Source organism: Nomascus leucogenys, chromosome 2 (assembly GCF_006542625.1).
Source record: "Nomascus leucogenys isolate Asia chromosome 2, Asia_NLE_v1, whole genome shotgun sequence".
NCBI lineage: Eukaryota > Metazoa > Chordata > Mammalia > Primates > Hylobatidae > Nomascus > Nomascus leucogenys.
Window position 1 is genome coordinate 66762380 of NC_044382.1, and position 16224 is coordinate 66778603.

The window sequence follows — 16224 nt, forward strand, 5'->3', positions numbered from 1 at the left end:
TAGTAATGTGTCATTTCTTTTTCCTGATTATTCTGTACATAGAGGAATCAATGTTTAAAATAATCTCCCAAAATACCTAGGTGGTTTTTTTTGTTTTTTTTTTTTTTGAGATGGTCTCATTCTGTCACTCAGGCTGGAGTGTAGTAATGTGAGCATGGCTCACTGTAGCCTCAACCACCTGGGCTCAAGCCATCCTTCCACCTTATCCTCCGGAGTAGCTGGAACCACAGTACAGCACCACACCCAGTTAAATTTTTTTTTTTAAAGTAGAGGCAAGGTCTTGCCATGTTACCCAGGCTGGTCTTGAACTCCTGAGCTCAGGCAGTCCACCCGCCTCAGCCTCCCAAAGTGCTGAGATTACAGGCATGAGACATGGCACCCAGCCCCCCAAAAAACCTAGCTTTTGTTTGCCTTGGTTTTTCTCTACTTTCCAGTTTTCCATTTCTGTGAGTCCTACACTTTTTCTACTTTCTTAAGCTGAAATCTTAGGTCACTAATTGGAGACCTTTTTTCTTTTGTAACATGGGTATATGTATTTCTCTCTTAGCACTGTTTTAGCTACATCCCACAAATTTTAATATTTTGGGTTTTCATTTTTAGTTCAAAATATTTTCTAATTTCTCTTGTGCTTTCTTTAACCAATAGAAATATATAGTTTCCAAGAATTGGGGGATTTTCCAGGTATCTTTTCTTTTATTGATTTCTGATTTAATGCCATTGTGATAGTGAAAACACAGTATTTCAACCCTTTAACATTTATCGAGACTTGTTTTATGGTCCAGAATGTAGTCTATGTTGGTAAATGTTCTGTTTGCACTTGACTTGTTAGTGTTCTATAAATGTCGGTCAGTTGATAATGTCTACATCTTCTGTATCCTTACTGATTTTCTCTATTTGTTGTACCAATTATGTTGAACTCTCCTATCAGTTTTTTTTTTTTTTAAATTTAGGGTTATATGTCCTCTTTATAATAGGAAACGACCCTCTTTGTCCTGATAATATTTTTTGCTCTGAAATCTACTTTCTCTGATATTAATACAGCCACTCCAACTTTCTTTTGATGAGTGGTAGCATGGTATAACCTTTTCCACCCTTCCAGCTTTATTGAGATATAATTCTTATACCATATTATTCAGCCATTTGAAGTGTACCGTTCCATGGCTTTTAGTATGTTCCCAGAGTTCCCAGAGCAGTCATCACCACATTCTATTTTTGAATTCTTTCATCACCCCAGAAAGAAACTTCTTGTCCATAAGCAGAAACTCTATTCCCCACAACCCTTGGCAATGACGAATCTCCTTTCTGCTTCTAGATATGATATTTGCCCATTCTGGACAACTCATATAAATGGAATCATAAAACATGTACTCTTTTGTGACTGGCTTCTTTCACTTAACGATGTTTTCAAGGTCCATTCATATTGTAGCATGTATCAGTACTTCATCCTTTTTATTGCCAAGTAATATTCCATTTATGGATATACATTTTTATATTTAAAGTATATAACTTACAAACAACATATAGTTTGGTCCTGCTTTTTTGTCCAGTCAGATAAATTCTAACTTTTAATTGGTACATTTAGACCATTTACATTTAAATGCTATTTTCCTGTATGTTCCTTTTTTCCTCCTTTTTAAGCTGCCTTTTGGGTATTATGATTCCAATTCATCTGCTTTGTCTATTACTTGATATTATTCTGTTCTTTTTTTCCATTTAACTCTGTTAATCCATTTAGAATTTATAGGTTACAGGATGACAGTCTAATTTAAGCCGTTAGAATCATTTCCTCCAACTCCATTTGCTTTCTGGGGCTATTACTGCCAATTTATGTTTCCAGGTTTCATAACCAGTCCTACTAGGAATATCACTGGAATTAGACTAAGCCTATATAACAGAGAAAGTATATCTTTTAAATATTTGGTCTTCTTATTCAGAAACACTGGTATGTCTTCATTTATTACAGTTTTCAAAAGTTATAATTCATTCCAAAGCACGTGACACCTTTACACCTTTTTTTTTTACTATGATAGGAAAAGTTTCTCCATTATTACATTTTCTGTTTTTCTTTGGAGACGGAGTCTTGCTCTTGTCCCCCAGGCTGGAGTGCAATGGCACGATCTCAGCTCACTGCAGACTTTGCCTCCAGGATTCAAGCGATTCTGAGTAGCTGGGATTACAGGCATCCGCCACCAAGCTCGGCTAATTTTTGTACTTTTAGTAGAGATGGGGTTTCACCATGTTGGCCAAGCTGATCTTGAACTCCTGACCTCAGGTGATTCACCCACCTCGGCCTCCCAAAGTGCTGGGATTACAGGCATGAGCCATCACGCCTGGCCCATTATTACATTTTCTAACAGATTTTTTGCTGTTCTTGTTTACTTGTTTTCTTCAACTTTTTTTTCCAAAGAGACAGGGTTTCTCACTTTATTGCCCAGGCTGGAGTGTGGTGGCACGACCATAGCTCACTGCAGCCTTGAACTTGGGCTCAGCCTCCTGAGTAGCTAGGACGGACTATAGGTGCATGGCACCATGCTCAGCTAATTTTTATTTGTTGTAGGGATGGGGTCTTGCTATGTTGCCTAAGCAGGTCTCCAACTCCTGGCCTCAAGCAATCATCTTCCCACCCCAGCCTGCCAAAATGTTGGGATTACAGGCGTGAGGCACTGTGCCCGGACTGTTTTCCTCAACTTTTTAAAAGATTGCAAGCCTACAAAGAGTTGAAAAAAATAGTACATTGAGCACCCACTTATCAATCATTAATGTCTAAGAGTTGCTTTCACTCTCTCCCTACCTAAATATATTGCAACCAACCCGTTTGAAAGTAAGCCGCAGACACTGGGACACTTTACCTCTGAATACTTTCACCACAGTCTCCTACATAATCTACTAGGCATCATCAACACCAAAGAAACTTTTAAAAAAAAATACACTGAAGGCCACATTCAAATTTTCCTCAAAATGTCCTTTATAGCAACGTTTTCCTACGCAGGATCAAAAATCATGCATTGCATTTGGATGTCATGTCTCCCTAGTCTCCTCTATGATACCTTCCCCATCCTCTACCATTTTCTTATGATACTGACCTTTTTTTGAAGAGTTCAGGCCATATATATGTATGTGTATTTCTAAGCAATCTTTTTTTTTTTTTTTTTTTTTTTTTTTTTTTTTTTTTTTTTTGAGAGTTTCGCTTTTGTCACCCAGGCTGGAGTGCAATGGCGCAATCTCTGCTCACTGCAACCTCCACCTCCTGGGTTCAAGCTATTTTCCTGCCTTAGCCTCCCAAGTAGCTGGGATTACAGGCACATGCCACCACACTCAGCTAATTTTTGTATTTTTAATAGAGATGAGGTTTCACTGTGTTGACTAGGCTGGTCTTAAACTCCTGACCTCAGGTGATCTGCCCACTGTGGCCTCCCAAAGTGCTGGGATTACAGGTGTGAACCACCACGCCCAGCCTCTAAGCAACCTTTATCAATACAAATCTCATTATGTAAGGTCCTTCACAATCCAGTTCCACTCGCTAACACAGCAGGATGCCCGTAATCGAGCTTTGGATCACTGTCTGCCTCAAGGACACTGTTTTCTTCCCTTTAACCTGCTTCCTGCTGAATGCCCTTCCATACCTCAGCAGCTCCCTGACTTTTCAACATTAAGGCCTGACTCAAGCTTCCTTCCCCTTCTTAGAATGAGGTGGCTGTTGCCACATACATCTGTGCTAATATGACTATTCCACTGCAGTGTCAAAAATGTCAACTTCTCCCATCAGCCAGAGTCCTGAGGACACTGCCTGTCCCAGAAACAGGCCTTTGGTAAGGAATCCAAAATTTCTTTCCCTAACAAATGTGGAAAATTGTTACAAATGGGATAAACACAAACTTCAGGTTTATAGCAAAATGTACAAATAGGAGAGGGAATAAAAAGAAATCCAAATCCCTTACCCTGTTTCCCACCCTAAAATTCCATCCCCTCACCCTCAAAAAAAGCAAAAAACCAAAACAAACCCTAGGTTTTGCTTCATGAGGACTGACTGATCACTGCTCCCTGGCAGCTCTCATCACTCTAATGAGTGCCTAGGCTTAGCACAAACCCTGTTTCTAGTATCTGAAGCATTTTGGGATAGGTAAAGGCCAAGATTGATGTTAGGCTCACCTTTGAAGGACTGTTGCTGAAGTAATAGAAAATCTTTTCTCGAGGAGAAAGCATTGTTTCATTTTTATGTGGGGAAATGTAGACAGGATGATTTTGAGACAACTGTATTCGGCGAGGGGAGCCTGTTCTTACAAATGGATAGGGAGAGAGTGGAGGAGCATCCATCTGTTAAAAAAAAAAAAAAAAAAATCAGTAATTCTAAGAAAAAAAATTTTCATCAGGTATTTTTATTGAAAATGATTATTGAGTGAAGAGGTGTGCTAAACCAGTAGTTTTATGAATGATAGAGTGATGTATTAGCAATAACTTAACCTAAAGAAAAATATTCTAATAGCAAACCTTAAGTGCTTAGTTTGTGCCAGTCATTTCATCCTTTACAACAACCCCATATGCTAGGAACAAGTTATATTCCCATTTTATATATGAGGAAATGAGGTACGGAGAAAATTTAATGATTTGCAAGGTTACCACCACTGTTAAGTACTGGAAAATTTGAACCCATGTAGCCTGTCTCTTGTACTACTATACTTTGTAGGGACTCCAAATACAATCTTACTCTTGTTTAATGCTTAACAACAGTAGAACTTACATTGGTTAGGTAAATTACAGACCTCCTCAGTTTTACTTAATAGAATTATTTGTAAAACTAGCTTATTTATTTATAAGACGGAGTCTTGTTCTGTCACCCAAGCTGGAGTGCAGTGGCGCAATCTCAGCTCACTGCAACCACCGCCTCCCATGTTCAAACAATTCTCCTGCCTCAGCCCCCAGAGTAGCTGGGATTACACATGTGCCACCACACCTGGCTCATTTTTGTATTTTTAGTAGAGACTGGGTTTTACCACATTGGCCAGGCTCGTCTTGAACTCCTGACCTCAAGTGATCTGCCCGCCTCAGCCTCCTAAAGTGCTGGGATTACAGGTGTGAGCCATCACACCTGGCCAAAACTAGTTTATATACAGACCAGGTGAATGGTCCATATATAAGTCATAAATGACTCCTCAATGCTCATGAGTGAAAAAAGTATGAAATAATCCCTGTCATACTTACTACATTTGCCTGTGAGTACTTCATGGCAAATGTCTTAATCTGTTTGATGTAGATGTTGTTGTAGAACTGAATGAGATCTCCCCTCTCCTCTTCTTCCATGTCACTGTTGGCACCTGTGAGGCGAGTAGGTGTAGGAGGAGCACTGCTGGGCTGTGGAACTGGCAAGGTGCTGCTTGACCTCATGACTGGACTGGAGTCTCTACTGGCTGCAGCCAGGAGAACAAAGGGTGTCAATACAAAGGCTGCTAATATAGACTGTTTTAATTTTTAAAAAGTAGGAGAAAGGGAACAGCTACCTGCACTACTTGCTAATAACAGTGAATAGGCACTCTGTTCTTCACACCAAAAAGCAAAGCTCAGCTAGGATATTAACTTTATCCTATGCCATAACCATAGCAAGGGCTTTCTGAGTAGTGTCCATTAATAAGTTACACCAAATTTTCTAGGACCTAAGCCCTGTACTAAGTGGTACAAGGCAACAGGTAGGGGATGGTATTTCCATACCATGGTTCCAATTGACATATCAGACCTTTCTGGAACTCAGGCAAGCAGATTCCTCCCTGAAAGCTCTAATTCTCCTGGAGAAAAATGTTACGTAATATGTGCCCCAAAACTATGGAATGGACAGTTTTGCCACCTAGAATATGGTTTACTGATCCATTAAACCTTTGCCTATAAAACACTTCCATAGTTTCTACAGTTATTTCATTTAGAAATGCTTAGTTACTTCTTCAAGGCTTAAAAAGTAAGAAAAGCTCCTAATTTTGTCTTGTAGTTCACAAAGATCCCACTTACTTCTATCTTTGTTTAGTTCTGTTGGAGAATTCTGATGGCTTCTGCTATCACTGCTGCCAGAATTTCTTCTTTTTCTTTTCCCTTTTATCAAAACACTTCTATACACCTTTAGAGAAACAATGAGAAGGAGACGTAAACTAGTATTTGTTGAGCACACCCTTGGTGATAGGACCTTGACGTATGTTACTTGCTTTTCACAATAACCTGTGTAGCAATAGTTGTCCTCAGAAGAGGTTGAGAAACATAAATTATAACAGATCCAGGATTCAATCAGAGCCCGTCTAGCATCACATGCCAAGTACTACCTGCAGTACTACACTGCAGTTAACAGCACCCAACTATAAAGTCAAGTCATTCTAAGTAAGATACACAGATCTGGCCGATTTGCCTCTCAGAGATGAATGGTAATAAAGGCAAAGTGGGTTTTAAATTTCCATGTGACATTCTCTTGGTTAAACCTACACTATGTTTACTAAACCAGAATGAAAGGTGACATAGAAACCAAGTAACTTCTTAATTCCTATCTGGTGATTTTTCTGAATTAAGAAGGCAATCAAATATTTAACATTGTTGCCTTTTGAGGAAAAGAGAACTTAATCAACATGTGACATCAAGAATAAAGATTAAAGTAGAAACTTCCCTTAAGTAGAGTCCCGGGTGTTTATCTTGGAAAAAAGGCCACAGAGTCAACTATGGTTAATTTTTTGTATTCATCACAGACTTTAAGCTTTATTTTCAGCCCATAGAGAAAATGTAGTTACCTGGCTCCGGGCCTGTGGCTGAGTCCTATAACAGCGCATAATGTTCTGGAAGGACTTATCTTCTTTTGTGACCTGGCAAACAATAAGAGTGCTCTGAGAGAGATAGCAACTTCCACCATAATAGTGTGCGGAGCTCTGTAAACCTGCTGCCCAGTAAAAGGGGTGAAAATTATATAAAAGCTATTTAAAGTCTCTGGAAATGGTATTAACGGCATACAGCAAATGAAGAGACATCGATTCAAGAATATCTATTAAATTTCAATAAGAACAATAGGAGTCTATAGTATGTGAATCAAGACTTAGAGGCCGGGTGTGGTGGTTCACACCTGTAATCCCAGCACTTTGGGAGGCTGAGGAGGGTGGATCACTTGAAGTCAGGAGTTCAAGACCAGCCTGGCCATCATGGTGAAACCCAGTATCTACTAAAAATACAAAAATTAGCCGGGAGTGGTGGCACATGCCTGTAATCCCAGCTACTGGGGAGGCTGAGGCAGGAGAATCACTTGAACCTGGGAGATGGAGGTTGCAGTGAGCTGAGATTGAGCCACTGTACAGCCTGGGCGACAGAGCAAGACTCTCTCTCAAAAAAAGACTTGGAGTAGAAAAGTACAGTAACTGAAATGAAAAATTCACTAGAAGCTAGGGAAAATAGATTTGAACTAGCAAAAAAAAAAAAAAAAAAAAAAGGATTAGCAAACATGAAGAAAGAGATCATGTGATCTGAGGAACAGAGAAAGAATGAAGAAAAACAGCCTCAGAGAAATGTGGCACACCATTAAGGAAATCAACATACGTGTAATGGGAGAATCAGGAGAGGAGAGAAGCAGAAAAAAATGTTCAAAGAAATACTGAAAACTTCCCAAATATATTAAATTACATATCCAGGACATTCAGTGACTTCCAAGTAGGATAAACTCATCCATACCCAGATATATCACAGTAAAAATGTTCAAAGCCAAAGAAAGAGAAAATATTGAAAGCATCAAGAGAAAAACAACTTTTCAGTTACAGGGAAACCCCAATAAAATAAAATTTGACTTCTAATCAGAAACTACAGAGGCCAGGAGGCAGTGGGATAACATTCAAAGTGATGAAAGAAAAAATATTAAACTAAGAATCCAGTATTAAAAAGTTACTCAAGATTTTTATCTGTGAAATATCAATATTCAAAATTTTTGCAAGTTATCTTTCAGAAATAAAGGTGAAATAAATATACTCTCAGATAAACAAAAACAGAATTTGGTGCTAGCAAACCCCTTACAAGAAATACTACACAAAATTCTAGAAGCCAAAAGCAAATGCCCCTGGACAACACTATACATGAAGAAAGCCAAGAGCACTGGTAAAGATAATTATGTAATCATAAATACAGTATAACTGCATATTTCTTCTTTCTTAACTGATTAAAAAATCAACTGTATAAAATAATATATATACATAATGTACCCGTAACATACAAAAATGTAATATATTTGCCAAAAATAGTACAAAGGAGGTAGACAGGAGCAAAGCCATATTGAGCAAAGGAAATTACTCCACATGGCAACTCACATACACAGGAATGAATAAGAGAAACATAAATAGGCTGGGCGTAGTGGCTACACCTGTAATCCCAACATTTTGGGAGGCTGAGGCAAGTGAACTGCTTGAGGCCAGGAGTTCAACACCAGCCTGGGCAACATGGCAAAACCCCGTCTCTACAAAAAAATACAAAAATCAGCCAGGCATGGTGGCACATGCCTGTACCCTGTACGCCCAGCTACATGGGAGGCTGAGGCAGAAGGATCATTTGAGCCCGGGAGGCAGAGGTTACAGTGAGTTGAGATTGCACCACTGCTCTGTAGCCTGGGCGACAGAACGAGACTCAGTCTTAAAATGAAAATGAAACCAAAAAGCTGGTTTTTAAAAGAAAAAGATCAAGAAAATTGACAAACCTTTAGCTAGACCAAGAACAAAAGGGAGGAGACTCAAACTACTACAAAGAGCAGGGCACGGTGGCTCATGCCTGTAATCCCAGCACTTTGGGAGGCCAAGGTGGATGGATCGCTTGAGGCCAGGAGTTCGAGACCAGCCTGGGCAACATGGGGAAATTTCATCTCTACTAAAAATACAAAAACTAGCTGGGCGAGGTGGCACAGGCCTGCAGTCCCAGCTACTCAGGAGGCTGAGGCACAAGAATCGCTGGAAACCAGGAGGCCAAGGTTTCAGTAAGCCAAGATCATGCCCCTGTATTCCAGCCTGGACAACAGAGTGAGACTCTGTCTCAAAAACCAAAACAAAATGAAAACTACAATCATAAAAGGAAAAGGGCATTACTACTGACCTTAAAGAATGAAAAAGAACAGAAGGAAATATTATAATTATTTGCCAACAATTTAGCCCAGAGGAAGCAGACAAATTCTTAGAAAGACGTACACTACCAGAACTAATTCTAGAAGAAACAGATGATCTGAATAGACCTATAACAAAGAGACGGAATTATTCATCAACAAACTTCCCACAAGGAAAATCTCTGGTCTCAACAGCTTTGCTGCTGAATTCTACCAAACTTTAAAACATTAATACCGGGCCGGGCATGGTGGCTCACGCTTGTAATCCCAGCACTTTGGGAGGCTGAGGCAGGCGGATCATGAGGTCAGGAGATCGAGACCACAGTGAAACCCCATCTCTACTAAAAATACAAAAAACTAGCCGGGCGTGGTGGCGGGCGCCTGTAGTCCCAGCTACTTGGAGAGGCTGAGGCAGGAGAATGGCGTGAACCTGGAAGGCGGAGCTTGCAGTGAGCCGAGATCGCACCACTGCACTCCAGCCTGGGTGACAGAGCATGACTCCGTCTCAAAAAAAAAATATTAATACCAAGAAGCTCATGTCCATAGGTCTTTCAGGCAGCTGTAAATTAAAAAAAAAAAAAAGGAAAAGGAAAAAAATATAATACCGACATATAGAAGAGGAGAGAATACTTCCTACTCAATTCTATGAGACCAGTATTACCCTGGTAATAAAACCAGACAAAGCCACAACAAAACTACAGACCAATGCCTCTTATGCATAAAGATAAAATTCCTCAGCAATCACTGCTGCATGTGGAAACTTGAAAAAATAAATAATTTTTTTAATTGAAAAAAAATTCCTCAACAAACTGTTAGCAAACCAAACCTAGCAACATATAAGAAGAATTATAGGCTGTGCACCATGGCTCACGCCTATAATCCCAGCACTTTGGGAGGCCGAGGCAGGTGGATCACCTGAGGTTGGGAGTTTGAGACCAGCCTGACCAATATGGAGAAACCCCGTCTCTACTGAAAATACAAAATTAGCCAGGGGTGGTGGCACATGCCTGTAATCCCAGCTACCTGGGAGGCTAAGGCAGGAGAATTGCTTGAACTTGGGAGGCGGAGGTTGCAGTGAGCCAAGATTGCGCCACTGCACTCCAGCCTGGGCAACGAGCGAAATTCCATCTCAAAATAAATAAATAAATAAATAAATAAATAAATAAATAAATGAATGAATGAATGAATTACAGCAGCCGGGTGCAGTGGCTCACGCCTATAATCCCAACACATTGGGAGGCTGAGGCATGAGGACTGCTTGAGCTTAGGAGTTCGAGACCAGCCTGGGCAACATGGTAGACCCTGTCTACAAAAAATTTAAAAAATTAGCCAGGCATGGCAGCATGTGCCTGTAGTCCCAGCTACTCAGGAGATGAAGGTGGGAGGACTGCTTCTAGTGAGCTATGATCTCACCACTGCACTCTAGCCTGGGTAACAGAGCAAGACACTGTCTCAAAGAAAAGAAAAAAATAAGAATTATACACCATGGGCCGGGCGCGGTGGCTCACGCTTGTAATCCCAGCACTTTGGGAGGCCGAGGTGGGCGGATCACGAGGTCAGGAAATTGAGACCACAGTGAAATCCCGTCTCTACTAAAAAATACAAAAAAAAAATTAGCCAGGCGTGGTGGCGGGCGCCTGTAGTCCCAGCTACTCAGAGAGGCTAAGGCAGGAGAATGGCGTGAACCCGGGAGGCGGAGCTTGCAGTGAGCCAAGATCGCGCCACTGCACTCCAGCCTGGGTGACAGAGCGAGACTCCGTCTCAAAAAAAAAAAAAAAAAAGAATTATATACCATGACTGAGAGGGATTTACACCAGAAATGCAAGGCTGGTTTAACATAGGAAGATTAATCAGTGTAATATACTATATTAATAGAATAAAAAAAAAAAACACGATCATCTCAATGGACACACAAGTATTTGACAAAATCTAATGCCCTTTCATGATAAAAAAAAACACTCAATGAACTAGGAAAAGAAGGACCTTCCTCAACCTGATAAAGGGCATCTATGAAAAAAACCATAACTAATATCATACTTTAATAGTGAAAAACTAGATGCTTTCCACCTAAGATTAAGACAAGGATTTCTGCTTTCGACAGGTCTGTTCAACTATACTGGAGGTTCTAGCAAGATAATTAGGAAAGAAAAAGAAATAAAAGGCATCCAGTTTGGACAAGAAGTAAAATTATAAGCAGATTACATGATTTCCTACATAGTAATCCTAAGGAATCTACTAGAAAACTATTAGAACTAATAACTTCAGCAAGGTTGCTGGATACTAGATCAATATACAAAAATGTTTTTCTATACACTTGCAATGAACACGTTAACAATGAAACAACTACACTTGGGAATAGCATCAATAAGAATAGGAATAAATTTAACAAAAGAATTGCAAACATACTCTGAAAAGTACAAAACATTGTTAAAAAAAACTGAAGATCTAAATAAATGGAAAAACATCCTATGTTCATGGATCAGAAGACATAAAATTGTTAAGATGGCAATAATCCCCAAATGGATCTACAGATTCAGTGCAACCCTATCAGAATCCTAAGCTGATTCCTTTGTGAAACTGATAATTTGATTCTAAAATTCATTTTTCAAGGGACTTCGAAAATAATCTTGAAAAGAAAAAAAAAGTAGGAGCACTCATATTTCCCCATTTCAAAACTTATAAGAAAGCAACTCTCTAATCTAGAGAATATGGTATTGCATAAGGATAGGCATGTAGTCCAGTGGAATAGAATTCAGAGTTCAGAAATAAACCCACATGTTGTCAGCGGTCAACTGATTTGCAAGGAGGGTACCGAGGCCATTCAGTGAGGAAAAAAATCTTCTTTTCAACAATGGTGCTGAGACAACTGCACAGTCACATAATCAGAATGGAAATGGACTGCTACCTTATACCATACACAAAAATTACTCAAAATTGATCAAAGACCTAACTATGAGATGAAACTATAAAAATCAAAAGAAAACACAGGGATAAATCTTTGTGACCTTGGGTTTGGCAACAGATTCTTAGGACACCCAAAGTGCAAGTAACAAACCAAAAAACAGGTAACTGGACTTCATCAAAATTAAAAACTTTTATGCTTCAAATGATACTATCGAGTAAGTGAAAAGATACATCGAATGGGAGAAAATATTGGCAAATCATACATCTGAGAAGGTAGTTGTATCCAAAATAAAGAACTCCAACAACTGAATAATAACACAATTTTAAAATGGGCAAAGGATTTAAAGATATTTCTCCAAATAAGATATAAAAATGGCCAGTAAGCAATGAAAAGATGCTTGACATCCTTAGTTATCAGGCAAATGAAAATCAAAACCACAATGATATATCACCCAATACCTGCTAAGATGGCTATAATAAAAATAATAAGTTGGCAAGGATGTGGAGAAACTGGAACTCTTGTGCATTACTGGTAGCAACATCAAATGGTGCAGCTTCTATGGAAAACGGTATGGTCGTTCTTCAAAAGTTAAACATAGTATCACCATATGACCCTGCAGTTCCACTCCTAGGAATAAACTCAAAAGGACTGAAAACGGGCACTCAAACAGATACATGATATACCTGTTCTCAACAGCGCTATTCACTATAGCCAACAAGTGGAAACAGCCGAATATCCATCAGTGTATGAGTGGAGAAAAAAATTGTGCCTATCCATACAATGGAATATCATTCAGTCATAAAAAGGAATGAAGTACTGATATATGCTGCAACATGAATAAACCTTGAAAATATTATCCTAAGTAAAAGGAGCCATACACAAGAGGTCACATATTGTACCATTTCTATAAACGATTAAGAACAGATAAATCCATACAGCCAGAATGCCAACTGCTGGTTGCCAGGTGCTGTAGGAGGTAGAATGGGGAGAAACTACTTAATAGGAAAGGAGTTTTACTTTGCAGGAACGGAAATGCTCTGGAACTAGATAGAGGTGGTGAGTATACAACCATTTATTACACTCAGTACTGTAAATGTGCTAAATGCTCCTAAATTGTTCAATTTAAAGTAGTTAATTTGGCTGGGCCCAGTGGCTCATGCCTGTAATCCCAGCACTTTGGGAGGCCGAGGCGGGCAGATCACCTGAGGTTAGGAGTTTGAGACCTGCCTGGCCAACATGGTCAAACCCCATCTCTACTAAAAATGCAAAAAATTAGCCAGGCATGGTGGCACATGGCTGTAATCCCAGCTGCTCGGGAGGCTACGACAGGAGAATCGCTTGAACCTGGGAGGCAGAGGTTGCAGTGAGCTGAGATGTACCACTGCACTCCAGCCTGGGTGACAAGAGTGAAACAATATCTCAAAAAAAAAACCCAGTTAATTTTATGTTATGTGAATTTCTCCTCAATAAGTTATTTAAATAAAGTAAGATAGTAAGTGTTAATGAGAAAGTGGAGAAACTAAAATCTTTATTATACTGCTGTGTAAGTATAAAATGGTACAGTACTTTGGGAAACAATCTGGCAATTCCCTAAATAGTTAAAACATAGTTAATGTATGACCCAGCAGCCCATTCCTAGGTATATACCCTAGAGAAATGAAAATACATGTCTATACAAAAACCCAAACACAAATGCTAATAGCAGTATTATGCATATATGCCAAAAGTAGAAACAACTAAAATATACATTAGCTAATAAATGGATAAAAATACTCTCGTATAACCATACAATGGAATATTATGTTCTAAAATTGTGGTGAGTATTGCACATATCTGTGAATATACTAAGACCCATTTAGTTGTGCATTTTAAATAGATGAATTATAGAGCATGTAAATTGTATCTCAAGAAAGCGGTTAAAAAATGTTCTCAGTAATGAAGACCTATCTTTGCCTTTACAATTCCAAATGGTACTCACCTTTGCCATCACATAAATGGCACACATTAATAACTGGTCCAGATGTCTGTCCATCATAAGTTCAGGACACTGAATTATGGAGAATTCAAAGCAAGTCCAGATTTTTTTCCTCAGTTCATCTGAAATATCTAGTTTAGCACAGAGATCCCGAAGGCGGACAGCTGCTAAATGGTATACCTAGGAGATAAACAAAAACATTTCAAACTTTAACACTTGTATTTCCCAAGCTCATGCTCTGATAAGGGTATGTGAAAAATTACCTTTCTAAAGAAAAGCGATAAAGAGCTGGTCTTCCTGGGTCTATTACTACTGCTGGTTACAGACTGGCCTTGCTTCTGCTGCTGGCCACCTGGGGAAATCTGTTGAATGGCCACTTGACCAGGGACTTGCAAAGTTGTTCCTGTCACCTGTTGAGAGCTCAGACTTCCAGCCAGGGCCTGAGCACTGAGGGGCTGGATGGAGCCTGTCACAGCTTGTGCCTGCCCCCCAACATTGACTTGGACAGGGAAGAATGTTATCCCTCCATTTTCATTGGCAATACCTAGTTTGTGACAGAGAAAAAAAGCATGAAGAAAATGTTGATAATAAGAGGTTCTCCGGGCAGAGGTTTACAATTTCTCCTCTCCCAAACCCTCTCTCCCCATCACTCCTCTGTCCCCTATGTCACTCTAGCCAAACCCTGGGTAACTTTTTCAATACATGCCACAGAGAAGGAACTCAATATCCAACTCTGCCTTCCTTACCTTGCACAGGAATGGTTACTGTTTGCCCATTGTTGGCTGTGACAGTGGCGGTTGCCATGGTGACCAAAGTCTGTCCAGGAACTGGTGTGACAGAAACAGTCTCCCCAGATACATTCTGCACAGGGACAGCATTGACTACGGGCTGTGGGGGCATGCGCCCAGGTGTCCCTCCATCAGAGGGGCTATCATTCTCAACAAATAGCCGCCTTCTGGTAGTGCTGGCTGGTGGGGAGCTGTACCTATCGTATAATGTGGTTGGAGATGTTATGCCTAGGGTCAAAACAAATCAAACAAAGCATTTAACTCAAGGAGACTCAGATCTGACTTCTGTCCAAGGGCTGTTATGTTAAAAAAATAACTACAGTGTTTGAAATATGTCATAATTCAAAAAGCAAACAAGAATTACAGAAGTCATATCTTACCTGTATTCATTAGTGAATTTTCATTAGTGTTCAGTGAACACTACTGAGAGCACAATTTTAAAACGGAATTTTTTGTCTTGCAGTGTTCCTTTCTCCATTCCCCCTTTCCCAAATCAGACCCAACTCTGTCTTCCACTACTAAGAACCTTCATGATTTAGGGGCAATTTAAGGAATTACCCTATTTTTCTATATTATATTTTTCTATAATATTTTCTATCATATCCATTTTCTACCTACCACTCATGTAAGATGTGATTTTACTACAGAGCCACTACTTGATAAGGGGACATGATTGGTAGTATGTCATCTAGGAGCAATTTTGATCAATTTTGATCTCTTTTTCCACATATAAAAAAGTTATTAAAACTCAATAATGTTCTTAAGCAAGGTGGACATGCATGATTTGGATTCAGTTAAGCATAATTGATTTTTTAAAAACAGTTTATATACCATAAATTTCATCTACTTAAATTATACAATTCAATGGTTTGGGGCAAATGGTTACTATTTTTTTTTATTTTTTGAGACAGAGTCTTACTCTATCACCCAGGCTGGAGTGCAGTAGCCTGATCTCGGCTCTCTACAACCTCTGCCTCCTGGGTTTAAGTGATTCTTGTGCCTCAGCCTCCTGAGTAACTGGGATTAGAGGCATATGCCACCAGGCATGACTGATTTGTGTATTTTTAGTAGAGATGGGGTTTCACCATGTTGGCCAGGCTAGTCTCTAACTGCTGACCTCAGGTGATCCACTTGCCTTGGCCTCCCAAAGTGCTGGTATTACAGGCTAGTTTTTTAAAATTGTGGTTATATATATATATAACAAAATTTACCATTCAACCATTTTTAAGTGTATGATTCAGTGGTACACAACTCATTATGGCTTAGTCTATTTTTAAGTATTCACACCAATGTCTGAATTTTTGAGAAGCATTTCTTCCTTCTTCTGTGTCCACTTCTAAGAGCTGTGCATCAGAGTGTTTTTAAAATTTAAAATATACGTAGGAAGTTTGTAAGAAGTACTGATAGGAGCAAATCCTAACAAACTGTGGCTTAACATTTCTACTTCCAGATGATACAAAAGTAAATAAAC

General features: G+C 39.4%; 1 protein-coding gene across 3 annotated transcripts in view; it reads right to left on the reverse strand.

The window, feature by feature from the left end:
- Positions 1-16224, reverse strand: part of RBL2 (RB transcriptional corepressor like 2) — a 56700-nt gene that overhangs the window by 5649 nt on the left and 34827 nt on the right. For all 3 annotated transcript variants that reach the window (XM_030797026.1, XM_030797022.1, XM_030797032.1), the window contains 7 exons: positions 14712-14981; positions 14229-14509; positions 13969-14145; positions 6756-6827; positions 5995-6100; positions 5200-5405; positions 4150-4314 (listed from right to left, as the gene is read on the reverse strand). In XM_030797026.1, coding sequence (XP_030652886.1) covers positions 4150-4314; positions 5200-5405; positions 5995-6100; positions 6756-6827; positions 13969-14145; positions 14229-14509; positions 14712-14981 — 1277 coding nt within the window. The remainder of the gene's footprint in view (positions 1-4149; positions 4315-5199; positions 5406-5994; positions 6101-6755; positions 6828-13968; positions 14146-14228; positions 14510-14711; positions 14982-16224) is intronic.